General features: G+C 32.4%; 1 protein-coding gene and 1 pseudogene across 2 annotated transcripts; one reads left to right on the forward strand and one right to left on the reverse strand.

Moving 5' to 3' along the window:
• Window positions 1-798: 798 nt before the first annotated feature.
• Window positions 799-2,762, forward strand: LOC145816223 (expansin-like B1). Its single transcript, XM_082912521.1, has 4 exons — window positions 799-997; window positions 1,136-1,242; window positions 1,881-2,192; window positions 2,338-2,762. Exons 1-4 carry the CDS (start codon window positions 862-864, stop codon window positions 2,533-2,535), a joined length of 753 nt encoding a protein of 250 aa, XP_082768647.1. The 5' UTR covers window positions 799-861; the 3' UTR covers window positions 2,536-2,762.
• Window positions 2,763-2,951: 189 nt separating this feature from the next.
• LOC145816222 (histone-lysine N-methyltransferase, H3 lysine-9 specific SUVH5 pseudogene) lies at window positions 2,952-7,637 on the reverse strand (annotated as a pseudogene). Its single transcript, XR_014358656.1, has 3 exons — window positions 7,342-7,637; window positions 4,272-6,528; window positions 2,952-3,381 (listed from the first exon to the last, which is right to left on the reverse strand). The product of XR_014358656.1 is annotated as a histone-lysine N-methyltransferase, H3 lysine-9 specific SUVH5 pseudogene (transcript).
• Between the last annotated feature and the right edge of the window lie 8,007 nt (window positions 7,638-15,644).

Genomic DNA, 15,644 nt, shown 5'->3' on the forward strand with positions numbered 1-15,644 from the left:
TCAATACCATTCCCACAACATATTATGCATACTTAGAAAGTTGGAAGATAAAATCATGTCATATACATGGAAAATTTTACAATGTGCATCCTTTTAAATGGTACACAATGTAAAAAATTATGATTTTTTATGATGAACGTTATCATTGTTTGTGATGTGTGTTATGATATTTTGTAGTAAAGTTATAAATAGCAAATTTATGATGTGCATCATAAAATTAGGAATGATAATGTTATGATATTTTGTGATTTTTGTTATGACGCTTTGAGATTTTGTTATGACATTTTTCAGTGAAAAAATTATGAAAAATATACCATATGCACCTTTTTGAGGGCGCATATTGTAACATCTCCACATATACATTTATGAGAGAGAGAGAGAGAGGAGGTTGATATATATATCAACGAAATATTTTATCGGAATTATTCACATCCTACGTGGCTTTTTATGTGGCATGCCTAATCCATTTTTTTTTTTTTTTTTATAAATATTACAAGTCCTACACATAGATATGACACTTATTATATAGTACATAAATAAGGGAATCCAGCTCTTGGAAATACAGAGAATTTGGATACACAAAGATTCAAGCATCTTTTGTGCCATCTGACAATGTCAATTGTAAATGGGTTTGCTAGCCATTAATCTGCTGCCACACTAATTGTAAATGGTCTTAAGGGGTCAATACAGGTGTCTGTTTGTACACATCTCTAAGTGGAAGAGAAAAAAGGTGGCAATTCTCTCATCCAGCCCTCATGGCTTCAACTATAAATATGTGATTTCATATGTGAGCTTCCCATCCTCAAAATCTTTCCCTTATTCATCATCTTCTAAGATAATAGATCTTATTAAGAGTAAGAAATGGGTTTTGCAGCTAAGACCTATTGCTCTCTTCTCTATGTCATGGTGCTTTTGCCTCTAGTTTGTTACTCCCAGGATGCTTATGTGTGCTCTAGAGCAACCTATTATGGTAGCCCTGATTGCTTAGGGACACCAAGTATGTATTCTCTCCTATATATACACACATGGTACTGATGTATATGTGTATTAGCAAATATATATATGTATGTATGTACATTTCTACATTAATGGTTTATCTACGATGATTAAAATGTGTTTAATGATGTTAAATTAGCTGGAGCCTGTGGGTTTGGTGAATATGGAAGAACTGTCTATGATGGAGGCGTGAGCGGGGTTTCTAGGCTGTTCAGGAATGGAACTGGCTGTGGTGCATGCTATCAGGTAATTTAATTAAAAAACAACTTTGGGCTTGTTTGGTTTGTATTTGAGAAACATGTTTTGAGATAAAAAGTACGAAAATTTGTTTGGTTTGATTTTTTTTCAAAAGATGTTTTGAAAAATTATTTTTAGAGAGAGTTTTGAAAAAAGTGATTGATTTGATGTGTATGAGAGAGAGATTTGTTTGGAAAACTTGTAAACCAAACAAGTTTTGGAAAAAAAATTTGGAAAAATTTGTTTGGTTTGATTACTTTTGAAAACTTATTTGTAGAGAATTTTTCCCAAAATTTTTTCAGAAACACAAACCAAACAAGGCCTTAATCTTTTTGAGTTTCTTTGAGCTTGAAAGTAACAAAGAATGAAGTGTTAGACACTTCTAAAAGTATATTTGGAAGGATATGCATAAATACTGATAAGGATATGCATAAATACTGTTAGGTTCCTACCTAAAATTTCAAATAAAACAAATAAATATTTGATTGTGAGGCTTGTGACTATGTTAAAGTACAACTTTAAACTATATGCCTTTCTTGAAGGCAAGAAATAGGCAGCCAATTGAAGTTGCTTCCGAACAAATAAAAAAAGTAGCTCCCTTATTTTTGTGTCTACAATGGAAGTTATTTGTTTGTTGACAACTACAGGTTAGGTGCAAAGTACCACAACTTTGCACTGAAGATGGAGTGAGGGTAGTGGTGACAGACTATGGTGAAGGGGACAAGACTGACTTCATCCTAAGCACTCGTGCCTACTCAAGATTGGCACGTCCCAACGCAGCCTTGGATTTGTTTGCCTATGGCGTGGTTGACATAGAATACCGGAGAATTCCTTGCCAGTATCCAGGTTACAACCTCATGGTCAAGGTTCATGAGCACAGCAGGTTCCCTGAGTACCTAGCCTTAGTCATGTTGTACCAAGCTGGCCAAAATGACATCACTGCCACAGAAGTGTGGCAGGTACAGTCTTCTAAACAAATTTGATGAACTGGGTATTGTAAGCAAGTTGTCTTGTGTACATATCATTTTAAGGGCAACCTTGTGACGAGGCTCTTGCTAAAGCAGGGTCTGGAAAGTCTAATAGCCATATATTTTCTTGATGCAGGCGGATTGCCAGCAATGGAGGGGTATGCGAAAGGCCTACGGTGCAGTATGGGACATGGCTAACCCACCAGCAGGGGCACTTAACTTCAGGGTCCAAGTAAGTGGCAGTGCAGGGTTGAAGTGGGTGCAGCTGAGTAGTGTGATTCCTAGTGAATGGAAAGCTGGGGCTGTTTATGACACAACCATTCAGCTTACTTAAGCCCTATTAAACTCCTAATCCCAATGAAGACAAATATATCTCAGTATATGCAGAGTAGGAGCTGCTTATTAATTATTTCCTAGTAGTTTTGATTAAGTGATTAAAGTTATGTTTGTCTATGGTGTTAGAGCTAGTGCTCTTCACCTTTCTCAATAAAGAATCGGATTGTGTACTATGTTTGTTTATTTCACATGCAAATAATGCAGCTAAAAGAGTGTGGACCCAACTAACTCTCAACCCTATCCAAACTCTTGGTGATAGTCTGAACACTACGATTTTATGGTTAAAAAATAAGAGTTAACAACCTTTTAAATAAATAGTTTCAAAGGCCAGCTCAAAATCAAGCTAATTTGCAATAGAAACTAAACAAAACGCCAATCTTATGTAAGAGTAAAGGGTATTGATATTGCAAGCAATTTGTCACTCCTAAGTAACCATCACATTAAACAAATATGAGAAACATAATGTTGCAATGCAGAAACACTACAAAAAAAAGTCACTTACGTCATAACTCTTCCACAAAATTCACATGTACAAATTCCAAATCATGCAAAATCAGCAAAACATGAAAAAAGTGCCATCATTCCAAACTATAGAAGGTTACCAGGTTAGCGCTTCAGAATTTTCTCCCCAAAATCACTAATTCAGCACATGTTATCAGAAAACAACTTGACTACTTGAGAAACCACTGTCAAAAAACTGATGTACAGACTAACGTTTGAGCTGCCACTACCTCAGAATATGATATGAACGAACCAACTATTTTAACCTTCTTTCAATTCTCCTCTTGTCTGCCTCCATCAAAAGCAAGGCTTGCCCATCTAAACAAGAACCATAAGCAAATCCCTGAAAATTAAGGGATGAGATGTAAAGTTTTTGCATTCATGAATTAGATTCTATATTACTTTAAGCATGAAGAAAATTTTATGATTTTTGAGGGCAGCCAATTCAAGCAAATAGAGCTGAAGTTATTTCTGTACCATGTCCTCCCCAGAGGTTTACGCCACTTTGTGAATTGGCCAAAAGTAATATCATTTTATATCTATAAAGTATGATCATAAATAAAAACCAGTGACAACATGATTTTGGGAAACTATCATAATGATAATGACATAATTAGATAACTGTTCAAGGTGTCTACATCAAGAAAACATGATTACAGATGAGAGAAATAAAAATGCTGGAAGAAAGACCCTCAAAGTTACAACATGCAAATATCAAGACATAATATGTTTGAGTTTGACTGAAATAACTAATAATTTCAGAAACAAGAAAGAGAAGATGATGCACACAGCCAAGCCCCATGGCAAAGTTACAGTGATGCAGGAGTACAGTAGCCTGTAGCCAGTGACAAACACCCACAGCAACCTCTCAGCCAAGGTCGCCTCCAACCCAAATGACAATTTGGAGGTGCAAAGTATTGAGTTACATGTAACTCAATCACAGCTCACATACATACCAACAAGCACAAGGAGATATTGTAAAACATTGTATATTGTAATCTGTTAAGGTCCTGCAATCTTTGTTTATGTAACTTTATGTCATGTTGAAAAGTTTAGCAGTGTTGCGGTGTGTTTCAGTTCATGAAAATGATATTTGTCTGTATGTGTGCATCCATATCTTCTTGTTTCTGTTGGGGCATCCCAAGTACATGCTGAAACTAATTCAATATACAGCCTAGCACGGAGAGTAATAATAAATCAGGTTCCACAACGAAGTAGTCAACGAGAACTTACATTAAGACACAAGGAATCTCTAATTCTGGAAAACCCCAAACTTTGTTCCCTGCATCAATACATCCTGCCAGTGCACTCTGCAGCACCACAATAGCAGCTCTTCATCTTAATATTTCCACTCAAATCTCGAACCTGATTGATGAAGTAATTATGGTGGTAAGTCAGCTCCTTCAAGGGAGGAATGTTCTCTGCAGCAAAAAGCATTATGTGGGGTTTACTCTTGTCCTCGTGATCATAGAGGACATTCTGAGCATAAAGGTTAGGGGAACAACTATGGTTGATGAACCTCCCCACATTCCCACACTGTGCTGCATCGATTGTGAAATGCTCATCCTTCACAGCTTCACTAGAACTTAACTGTACAACATTCTTGAGAGTCAAAAGTAAACCAACGAGAGAACAATCACTGAAATTGTGTCCAATATCAAACAAGTATTCATCATTTTGTCTTTTTTCAGCTTCCTTGTCTTCAAGAAGCTCCCCAATATACTCGCATATAAAACTTCCTGAAGGAATAGAAGTTAGGGATCTAACACCCCAGCCGTTTGACTTCGTTTTGAAGATTTCAAGCTGTATTTTCATGCCATGCTGACTGACTTTATTATAGCAAGAAGGAGGGCATTTGCAAGAAGGACCACACTCATATACTAGAGGCTTTGCGTCAACGATAGCCCCATTGCAGTTGTATGGAATCTTTCCTCCATTATTTAACATACATGAGCATTTTTTAGAGTCCAAGCATCCACCGATACAATCACAACCCTTGGGAGCAGTAGGGCAGTACCAATCAGGATATTTCATCTCAGTTATATAATTGAATTTGGGTGGTCTCTTATTGTCTATGGTGTTCACAGCACAAATGGGAAATAACTCTTTCCCTCCTGATATATCACCAACACAAAGACCCTCCCGAATTTTAAATCTTTTTGATTTCTTCACTTCTTTCCAAGCAAGCTCTGGTTGGCCTGGAATTCTCTTCAACTCGAACTTAAAAACCAGCTTACCATGTGGCCCTACATCATGCATGTATCTCTCAACTGTATACAAGCCATCATAAGTATATGTCAGAACAATCTTGCCTCTTGCATCCAAGGTAGATAATTTTGTCTCTTTAGAACCATGGATTACCCGAACAGGATTCTTTGCTGATATACTATTTTTCAGAGCCAAGTTTCCTTTTTCAAGTTTCTGGTCTTCAGGTTGTTGTTTATTCCGACCAGTTATATTTCCTCCATGACCAGAGTATATTAAAACATCAGGGTTGTCCAAATCATCTGCATAACCACCTGAGGCAACAATGCTTGTTGCAATGATCATCCCGTCATGTTTCATGTAATCAATACCAGCCTGATAGAGACGATGAATGCCAACAAGAGCAAGCTCCACCCTGTATTGAAACTCATCACCTACATCGACTCCCGGCACTGATCCTATTATCTGTTTGCCTGTGTTAACTTCTTTTCCTTTAGCTCTGATAATCTGTGCTGCTTTCAGATCAGGCCTTCTGCTCGAGTATGCTTCTTTCTTCAAATTTGCTTCTTCTCCTTGCAAGAGCTTCCTACAAATAGCTTGGAATAGACGTTGTGTTTCCCTCACTTTGTTACGCACATTACCATGACTCGAGCTATCAGGACCAAAAGGAGGCAGGATCACTTGAAAATCATGTGGTCTCTGACCTGCAGAAGAATCTTCATCTTGCTCACATATGGAAAAATCTCCCTTATCCTTGACAACCTGTGCACCTTTATTTTCATATGAATCCTTTCCAGAAGGAAGCAATTTCTTTTTCATATCCCTCTTTTTGGCATTTGTGTCTCGAACATCCTTGTCCAATTCTTCAATGCCAGTCCTTGCTCTCTTTCTCACTAGACTACATTCCTCTTTAGCCCTCACTGTCTCTCTTGACAGCGTACCCTGCACAGCAGCCTCAACTGGAGCAATTGAAGTCTTGTTTCCCAAGGCAATTCTCAGGCGCTCTTCCTCAGTCGGACAAATAGCATTCATTCCACAAAAAGGAGGGAATTCACGAATAGCTCTAACCCTTCTCCTAAAATATTTAGCTTTCAGGTTAGTCTCCTTCGAAACATTGCCATCACTTGTAGGCCACTCTAGAGGAAACCATGTTTTTGCACCACCTGATGGAACCCTCCTATCAGCCATAGAAACAATCTCCAACACAATTTTGCTTTCTGGTGCACCCTCACTCTTCACCACAGCCTGAACTTCCACTTCGTGCAACTCCTTTGCCAAACAAAGCCTAAGCCAAGACAGTTAGCAAGTTATTCAAGCTCTACTTAAAGACTAATGAGTTTTAAAATCTATTCTAGATAGACTTGCTTCGGTAAGGAATCGATCTGAAATGGCATTTGACAAATTGAATACGAGTCGAACTCAGAGTAGCTTGATTCATATTATGGCCTAAAAAACGTGCATAAATTATTATGTTTTTAAATGAAAAAGGAAATTTATATATATAAATTATATTTAAAAAAAATAAATTAAAAAAAAAAGGAAAATGGTGCTGAGAAACAAGTGATTTTTGTGAAAACAACAATGGCAAAGAGAACCGAGACAATTCATGCCCAGTATTGATGCATCCTAAGTAAGCGAAGACGCCAATTTAACAATATCCAGTTCCAACCTAACTTGAAATGACTCATAACCCATCAAATAGACCACCAATCAACAATAAACATGAGAAATTAACTGTTTGGAAGCTGAGAAAGTAAAGAAAGCTTAAACTAACGCTAAAAATCAGGTAAACCAAGTAGAAACGCCAAAGAAAACGAGAAATGTAAAGTGATTCCAACCTAACTAAAAATGACTCATAACCCATCAGATTGACCTCCAATCAACAATAAACACAAGAAATTAACAGTTTCGCAGACAAGAAAATACTAACGAAAAAAGAAAATGGATGAGAAAGTAAGAAAAAGCTGAAATTAGCACTAAAAATTAACTAATTATGTAGAAACGTGCAAGAAAACGAGAAATGTGAAGTGATTAAACGAATATTAAAATTAAAACAAATCACAGTTAGAAGTGTAAAAAAAATGAGGTTTAAATCAACCTGATTTTGAGAAGAAGACCAAGAGATTCTTCGAAGGACTCAATGGTGATTCGTCGGTGGACTTCTGCAGAGAGTTGGGATCGAAAATTTAGGGTTTCTTGGTGGAAAATTTATAAGCGTTTCCGGAAAGAACTCCATGAGAGAGTGAAGGAAAAGGTTATGCTTTATATGGAAAATGGGCGGTGAAAGAAGTTAATTTTCATTTTGGCACGAAATGAAAAAGGGATTATTCTTGAAGCGGTAAGATGTATGTAACTGAAAAACCGTTACGAGGTTTCGTATCTTATATTTTTGGTAAGACATATATTATTTGTCCAAAAGGGGATGTCTATCATTTTAATTTAATTATTTCTTTAAATGTTAATAATCTGTATATGTATTATCTATTTATGTATTTATTCAATATTATCAATCTATCCACTTGATTTTCACCAGCTGTCGCCGACCACCACCGCCACCGCCACCATCATCCGTTGGTGACTTTTAGACGACTTTTTTAGCCAATTTTTCGATAATTCTTCCGACGTCAGTAAATTTTCGATACGTATCTTTACCACTAAAAAAAGATTAAATGTTAAACCATATAAAATATGACACAATAAAAATGAACTTTTTACTAAATAATCCTTTTGTTTACTCACCTTATAATGTTTGTTAACAAATTCATCTCTTCTCTTTCTTTTTCTTTTTCCTTTTTTTTTTATAATATTTTTAGTATTTTAGGAATGTATCACATTTGGCAAAATTTTTAAATGAAAATTAAATGACCTACTAAGCAGAGCTAAAATTTAACACCTTTTCTTCTTTTTTTTTATAATATTTTTAGTATTTTAGGAATGTATCACATTTAGAAAAACTTTTAATGAAAATTAAATAACCTTCTAATTAAGAATTTAGACGGATTGGTTTTAATTAAGAATTTAATTAATTATAGATTGTATTTTGTTTAGGACACTTAGCCAGAACTTCTATTCGCTTAATCTTAGATATTTTGGTTAAAAATATATTATTTGTCCAAAAGGGATGTCTATATTTTTAAAATCTACCCATCTATTTATCTGTTTAAATGTCATATATTTATATATATATATATATATATTACATATTAATTTAATTATTTCTTTAAATGTCAATAATCTGTATATGTATCACTTATCTATTTATGTATTTGTTCAATATCATCAATCTATCCACTTGATTATCACCAGCCGCCGCTGACCACCACCACCACCACCACCACCGCCACCATCATCCGCTGGTGACTTTTAGACGACTTTTTTGGCCAATTTTTCAATAATTCTTCCGACGTCAATAAATTTTCGATACGTATCTTTAACACTAAAAAAAGATTAAATCTTAAACCAAATAAAATATGACACAATAAAAATGAACTTTTTACTAAATAATCCTTTTGTTTACTCACCTTATAATGTTTGATAACAAATTCATCTCTTCTCTTTCTTTTTCTTTTTCCTTTTCTTTTTTTATAATATTTTTAGTATTTTAGGAATGTATCACATTTGCCAAAATTTTTAAATGAAAATTAAATGACCTACTAAACAGAGCTAAAATTTAACACCTTTTCTTCTTCTTTTTTTATAATATTTTTAGTATTTTAGGAATGTATCACATTTAGAAAATTTTTTAATGAAAATTAAATAACCTTCTAATTAAGAATTTAGACTGATGGGTTTTAATTAAGAATTTAATTAATTATAAATTGTATTTTGTTTAGGACACTCAGCTAGAACTTCTATTCGCTTAATCTTAGATATTTTGGTTAAAAATTTATTATTTGTCCAAAAGGGATGTCTATCTTTTTAAATCTACCCATCTATTTATCTGTTTAAATGTCATATATTTATATATATATATATATATATATATATATATATATATTACATATTAATTTGATTATTTCTTTAAATGTCAATAATCTATATACGTGTCACTTATCTATTTATATATTTGTTTAATATCATCAATCTATCGACCTGATTATCACCAGCCACCGCCGACCACCACCACCACCACCATCAACCATCGGTGACTTTCAGATGACTTTTCTTGCAAATGTTTTGATAATTTTTCCAATGTCAGTGAATTTTCGATACGTATCTTTACCACTAAAAAAGGATTAAATCTTAAACCAAATAAAATATGACCCAATAAAAATGAACTTTTTACTAATTAATCTTTTTGTTTACTCACCTTATAATGTTTGTTAACAAATTCATTACTTCTCTTTCTTTTTCTTTTTCCTTTTCCTTTTTTTAACTCCTTTTCTTTTTTTATAATATTTTTAGTATTTTAGGAATGTATCACATTTAGCAAAATTTTTAAATGAAAATTAAATAACCTTCTAATTAAGAATTTAGACTGATTGGTTTTAATTAAGAATTTAATTAAGGGGGATGCACCAATAAATCCCAAATTAATAACTTATACACTATTTAGTCCTAAAAGTTTTCTTATAGACTGAAAGGTCCCATTACAATATTTTAAACATCATATTAATGTTTCGAACATTAGATTTCGAACATCAGATTAATGTTTCGAACATTAGATTTCGAACATCAGATTAATGTTTCAAACATTAGATTGATGTGCAAATTGGACTAAATGGAGCATAAGAAAACTTTTAGGACTAAATGGTTCAACTTTTCAGAAACTAGGACTTATGGGTAAATTTTCCTTTAATTAATTATAAATTGTATTTTGTTTAGGACACTCAGCTAGAACTTCTATTGGCTTAATATTAGATATTTTTGGTTAAAAATATATTATTTCTCCAAAAAGGATGTCTATCTTTTTAAAATCTACCCATCTATTTATCTATTTAAATGTCATATATTTATATATATATATATATATATATATATACATATATATTACATATTAATTTAATTATTTCTTTAAATGTCAATAATCTATTTACGTGTCACTTATCTATTTATATATTTGTTTAATATCATCAATCTATCCATCTGATTATCACCAGCCACCGCCGACCACCACCACCACCACCACCACTACCACCATCAGCCATCGGTGACTTTCAGACGACTTTTCTAGCCAATTTTTCAATGATTTTTCCAACGTTAGTGAATTTTCGATACATATCTTTACCACTAAAAAAAGATTAAATCTTAAACCAAATAAAATATGACCTAATAAAAATGAACTTTTTACGAATTAATCCTTTTGTTTACTCACCTTATAATGTTTGTTAACAAATTCATCTCTTCTCTTTCTTTTTCTTTTTCCTTTTCTTTTTTTATAATATTTTTAGTATTTTAGGAATGTATCACATTTGGCAAAATTTTTAAATGAAAATTAAATAACCTTCTAAACAGGGCTAAAATTTAACTCGTTTGGACGCAGAGCTCACCTTGGTTTGTATAATATAATCACATTGGTTAATCTAACATGTGTCACATCACATGACATTAAAAAAAATGATGAATATAATAGAAATAATAATTTATTTACATTGAAAAGAAATATTTTTAAAAATATCCCTGAAAGCTTCTAGACAGGTTAATTTAACATGTGTCACATGATATTAAAAAAATGATGAATATAATAAAAATAATAACTTATTTACATTGAAAAGAAATATTTTTTAAAAATATCCCTAGAAGCTTCTAGACAAACTAGTTAGTGTCACATGACATTAAAAAAATATGAATATAACAAAAATAATAATTTATTTACATTGAAAAGAAATATTTTTAAAAATATCTTTGGAAGCTTCTAGACACTCTTTCTTCAATAGAAGAAAAGTTTTATTAAACACACCTATACCTTCATAGATTAAAACATGCTTTGATTTAAGAAAAATTAAATTCAGCCTATTTAACTTAAAATATTTACAAAATAATGGAAGTGCAACTTTTTTGTGATAAAGAAAGCATAGCAAGTTACACCACAAAAAGATTCTCACCTTTTTGTTATTTTTTCCACCACCTCCCATTGATTAGTAATTTCTCCTCTCTAACAGGATTGATTTGAACATTGGAATATCCAATTTTGGGTTAAATTATCATAACCAAATCTTCTTTTCTTTTTCAAGATTGTAGGATATTAGTTTTTTAGTAAAATTAAATTACAACTAAAGGTGTAATAACCACATTCCTTAATCTTCTATTAATCACTAATTAAGAATGCTAATTATGTGTTTATTGTGTGATTTATGTGATATTTGAAACTATATCTGTTAGTTGTAGGATTATCTGTTGAGAATTCTGCTTTGTTACGGAAATTGAAGGCTTTAATGGTGTTAGACCACGAAATTGATTAGGTCAATAAGTTATTTGGAAATTTAGAATTTTATGGCAAGTTTAATTAGATTTTTTATTTGGATCCAAATAATTAGAATAAATTAATTAGCTTAAGTTAATTAAAACTATATCAATGTGATGTAATGAGCTTAGCTCATTTTGTTGAGCTCAAAACCTATCTAGAGAGCCTTAAAGAAAGAGATAGACTACACTTTGATAGAGATTATCATCTAGAGTAGAGGAAATGAAGAATTGTCAAGGAATTAAAGGAGATTTGAGTAGATCTAGCTAATAAACTCTAAATCCAAGCTCTAGGTAAGATCGTCACTCTAAATTTTTGTAGAATTCACCATGTAAAAGTTAAATTCATGAAGTTATGAGGCCTTTTGCATGGATTGAGAAGAATGAGTTAGGATCACCATGAATGTAGTCAATACGGGTTGAATTGGAACATGCATGTACAATTCATCATTTTCAAGCTTGATTTTCAAAGAATTCACACATGCATGAGGGTTTTACTTGTTATCCTAAAGGATTTTACATATTTCTCCATTCAACACCTCATATGTTCATGATTTAAAGGAAAAGAATCTACTTTGTTATATGCATGGTTGAGAAATAAAGTTTTAAATTTGCTTTTGAGGAATTACCATGATTTTGAGCTTTGATTTTGCACTTTTGGCTTTGTGTTCATGTTTTGGATGAAGTTCTACGAGTTTTTCAAGGTTATGGCTCAACCATGCAAACTGAAGTTTTGGAATTTGTGTTTTGAACTTAAAAGTCAATTCTAGAAATTCCAGAATTTGGTTGCACTGCTCAAGCGATCAAACCGTCGCTCAAGCGCACTTTCAAAGCTCTTAGTATTTTTGTGGATCAATGCAGTTGGCTCAAGGGACTAAATGTGCACTTGAGCAAACTCACATTTGCATAGCTTATGACTTGAGCGACCACGAAGTTGGCTCGAGCCTAGATTTTCAACATCCAAAAGTTTTGCAGACTTTGCAGACTGCTCAAGCAACCAAGGGTGCACTCAAGAAAACTGCTCTATTTTTCAGCATTTTTGTAATGCATTTCTAACACTTGAGCGAACTGCTCTGTTTTCAGTTATTTTGTAATGCATTCCTATGTGCATAAATTCATCATCATTCCATTTTTAAGCCATTGTTTAGACAACAATAATGAGGAAATGAGTTACAAGTTATATCTGTTTCTGAACTGATGTTTTATGAATTAATGAATGATTGTTCATTTTCTAAAATGTAATTGTGGCATCCTTAGCACCTGTATCTGTTATCTGCAATCTGTTATCTGCTATCTATCACAGAGACCTCTATCAGTTAGTTCCATTTCTTGGAACTACTGTCTAACCTTTAAGGTTAACTGTATTGATGGCCATCAAATATGACTATTCTGGCCTATATGACCAACTCTACTGTTTTGCTTATGGATGTACCACGTATGACTGCTTATAAGTACAAGTATGATTCTGATATGGTACAAATTTTGATTCTAGAATTGATTCCATTGTTATTTGTTTAACTGTTTTATTTACCGTAATGGACATCATTCATTAGCCCTTTACGTTGTTGTTATTCACTAGGCTCCAGCTTACTATTTATATTTATGTATGTAGGTGATCAAGCGCATGACCAAGCTTAGAGCCTTCTATCCAGAGTCTGTTTTTGCAAGTCAACCCTTGTGCCTCACGTAGAGGTTTCACAAGTGCCATGTGTCAAGGGCTCTTGTGTTCAAGGATTAAGTCCTTGCTTTCTTTTGTTAATTAAGATATTTGAATATTAAGACAAGTTTTTGTATATAGAGTTTAATCCTTTTTTAATTTGACTGTAATGTGTTTATGATGTAATAATGATGCCATAATATATGTATATAAATGTGTAAATTTTTCTATATTATATAAATCTGCACAGCTCATTGGATGATTTATTTTTTTTTATCTACTTCTGCCAGCTCCTATATTTATGAGTTTGTTCAAGAAGGTATTTGATAATCTTAAGATTACTGGCTAGGCACTTCACTAGTCCCTTGGGACAGGGGTTGGATCGTGACAAAAGGGTAGGATATTAATTTGTTAGTAAAGTCATATTATACTAAAGGAGTCACCGTCCTGATATTCTCCTTAATAAAGTCAAAATTTTTCCCTTACACTTCCATAACTAAAAATGATAGGGTTACTTCTAGGGCAACAAACGAGTCAAGCCGAGCTTTAGTATGTTTGGGCTTGTTTATTAAGATTTTAACGAGCTCAAGCTCGAGTTCGAGCTGAATAAAAATTTAATGAACTAAGCTCGAGCCTGTTCACGAGCCTTAACGAGCCAAAAAAATTATAAATTCATACTTGCATGTGAAACTAAAGTTACAATTAAAACTTTGATTATACAATTATATATACAAAAAATATAAACATACTAAAAAAAAGTCCATATTTTATTAAAATAATAATATCTACTACCACTATTATATAAATGTACTATCTATAGTTAACTATTATTTACATTTATATTTTTTAAATATATAAATAGGATATTTCTCTTATTTTCTATACATATTTTTATATTATTTAATATATAAATAATAAATATTAAACGAGCCAGCTGACGAGCCGAGCTTTAGAATGTTTGGGCTTGTTTAGTAAAAATTTAACGAGTTCGAGTTCGAGCTCAAACGCAAAAAATAAATAAATTAACGAACCGAGTTCAAACGAGTTCTTACTGAGCCGAGTTTGAGCCTGTTCACGAACGGCTCTATTCATTTGCAGTCCTAGTTACTTCTTCTTCTTCTTCTTCTTTTTTTTTTATTTTTATTTTTAATTTAATAATATTACTTTTGTAATAAGCGCTTGAATTATTCATGTTCAATACAATACATATGGGCCACATTTTTACTCAACTTTGTTCATAGACACCAAATTAATGATTGCAGATATAGAGAGCGAATGTAAATACATAGAGGAATTTGTGTAGAAAATTGAGGAAAATTGGGTGTGTTTCTATCTTACTTGGCTATTTCTAAAATAAGTAACTCTTAGATAAAAAAAAAAAAATATTTATTTTTGGTTTAACAAAAAAGTTAAAAACCTACTCAGTTTTCTCATTAACCCATCAAAAAAAAAAAAAAAAAACTTTGTAGCATTTATCTAACATACCAATTTTTTTAGATTTTTTTTTTTTGAAAAAAATAAAATAAAAGGTAATTCCCAAACCAACATGTGTAAGAGTGTGTAAAGGATAAGAATATCATAATCGAAAACAAAATTGCTTTAGAGCTCTAATAGTTTTAATGGGAATGTGGGACCTACTCTGATGTGATGTTTGTGCCTTGCCTTGTTTTTTTTTTTTTTTTTTATTGCTTGGACACATCACTAGAGCTCAAATTAGAGCTCTAGATTTAGAGCTCTCTAGCATCTCCCTAATGGAAAAAAGGGTGTTCCATAGGGACAGGTTTATAATAAAAAGAGTGATCCATGGGGATAGATTTATAAGAGCAAAAATTTAATTCATTTGAACGTAGAGCTCGCCTTGGCTTACATAATATAATTACATTGGTTAATCTAACATGTGTCACATGACATAAAAAAACAATAATAAATATAATAAAAATAATAATTTATATTTACATTGAAAATACATATTTTTAAAAATATCCTTGAAATCTTCTCGACACTCTTTCTTAGATATGAAGAAAAGCTTTATTACACGCACCTATATCTTCATAGATTAAAACATGCTTTGATTTAAGAAAAATTAAATTCAGCCTATTTAACTAAAAATATTTACAAAGTAATAGAAGTGCAAATTTTTTGTGTGCAAAGAAACACATCAAGTTACACCACCAAAAGATTCTCACATTTTTGTTATTTGTTATTTTTTCCCCACCTCCCGTTGAATAGTAATTTCTCCTGGATTGATTTGAACAGTGAAATACCCAAATTTAGGCTAAATTATCATCACCAAATCTTTTTTTTTTTTTCCCTCCAAAATTGTAGAATATTAGTTTGTTATC

This window comes from Camellia sinensis, unplaced genomic scaffold (assembly GCF_055761805.1).
Source record: "Camellia sinensis isolate YWXY unplaced genomic scaffold, ASM5576180v1 Unanchor3, whole genome shotgun sequence".
NCBI classification, from domain to species: Eukaryota; Viridiplantae; Streptophyta; class Magnoliopsida; order Ericales; family Theaceae; genus Camellia; species Camellia sinensis.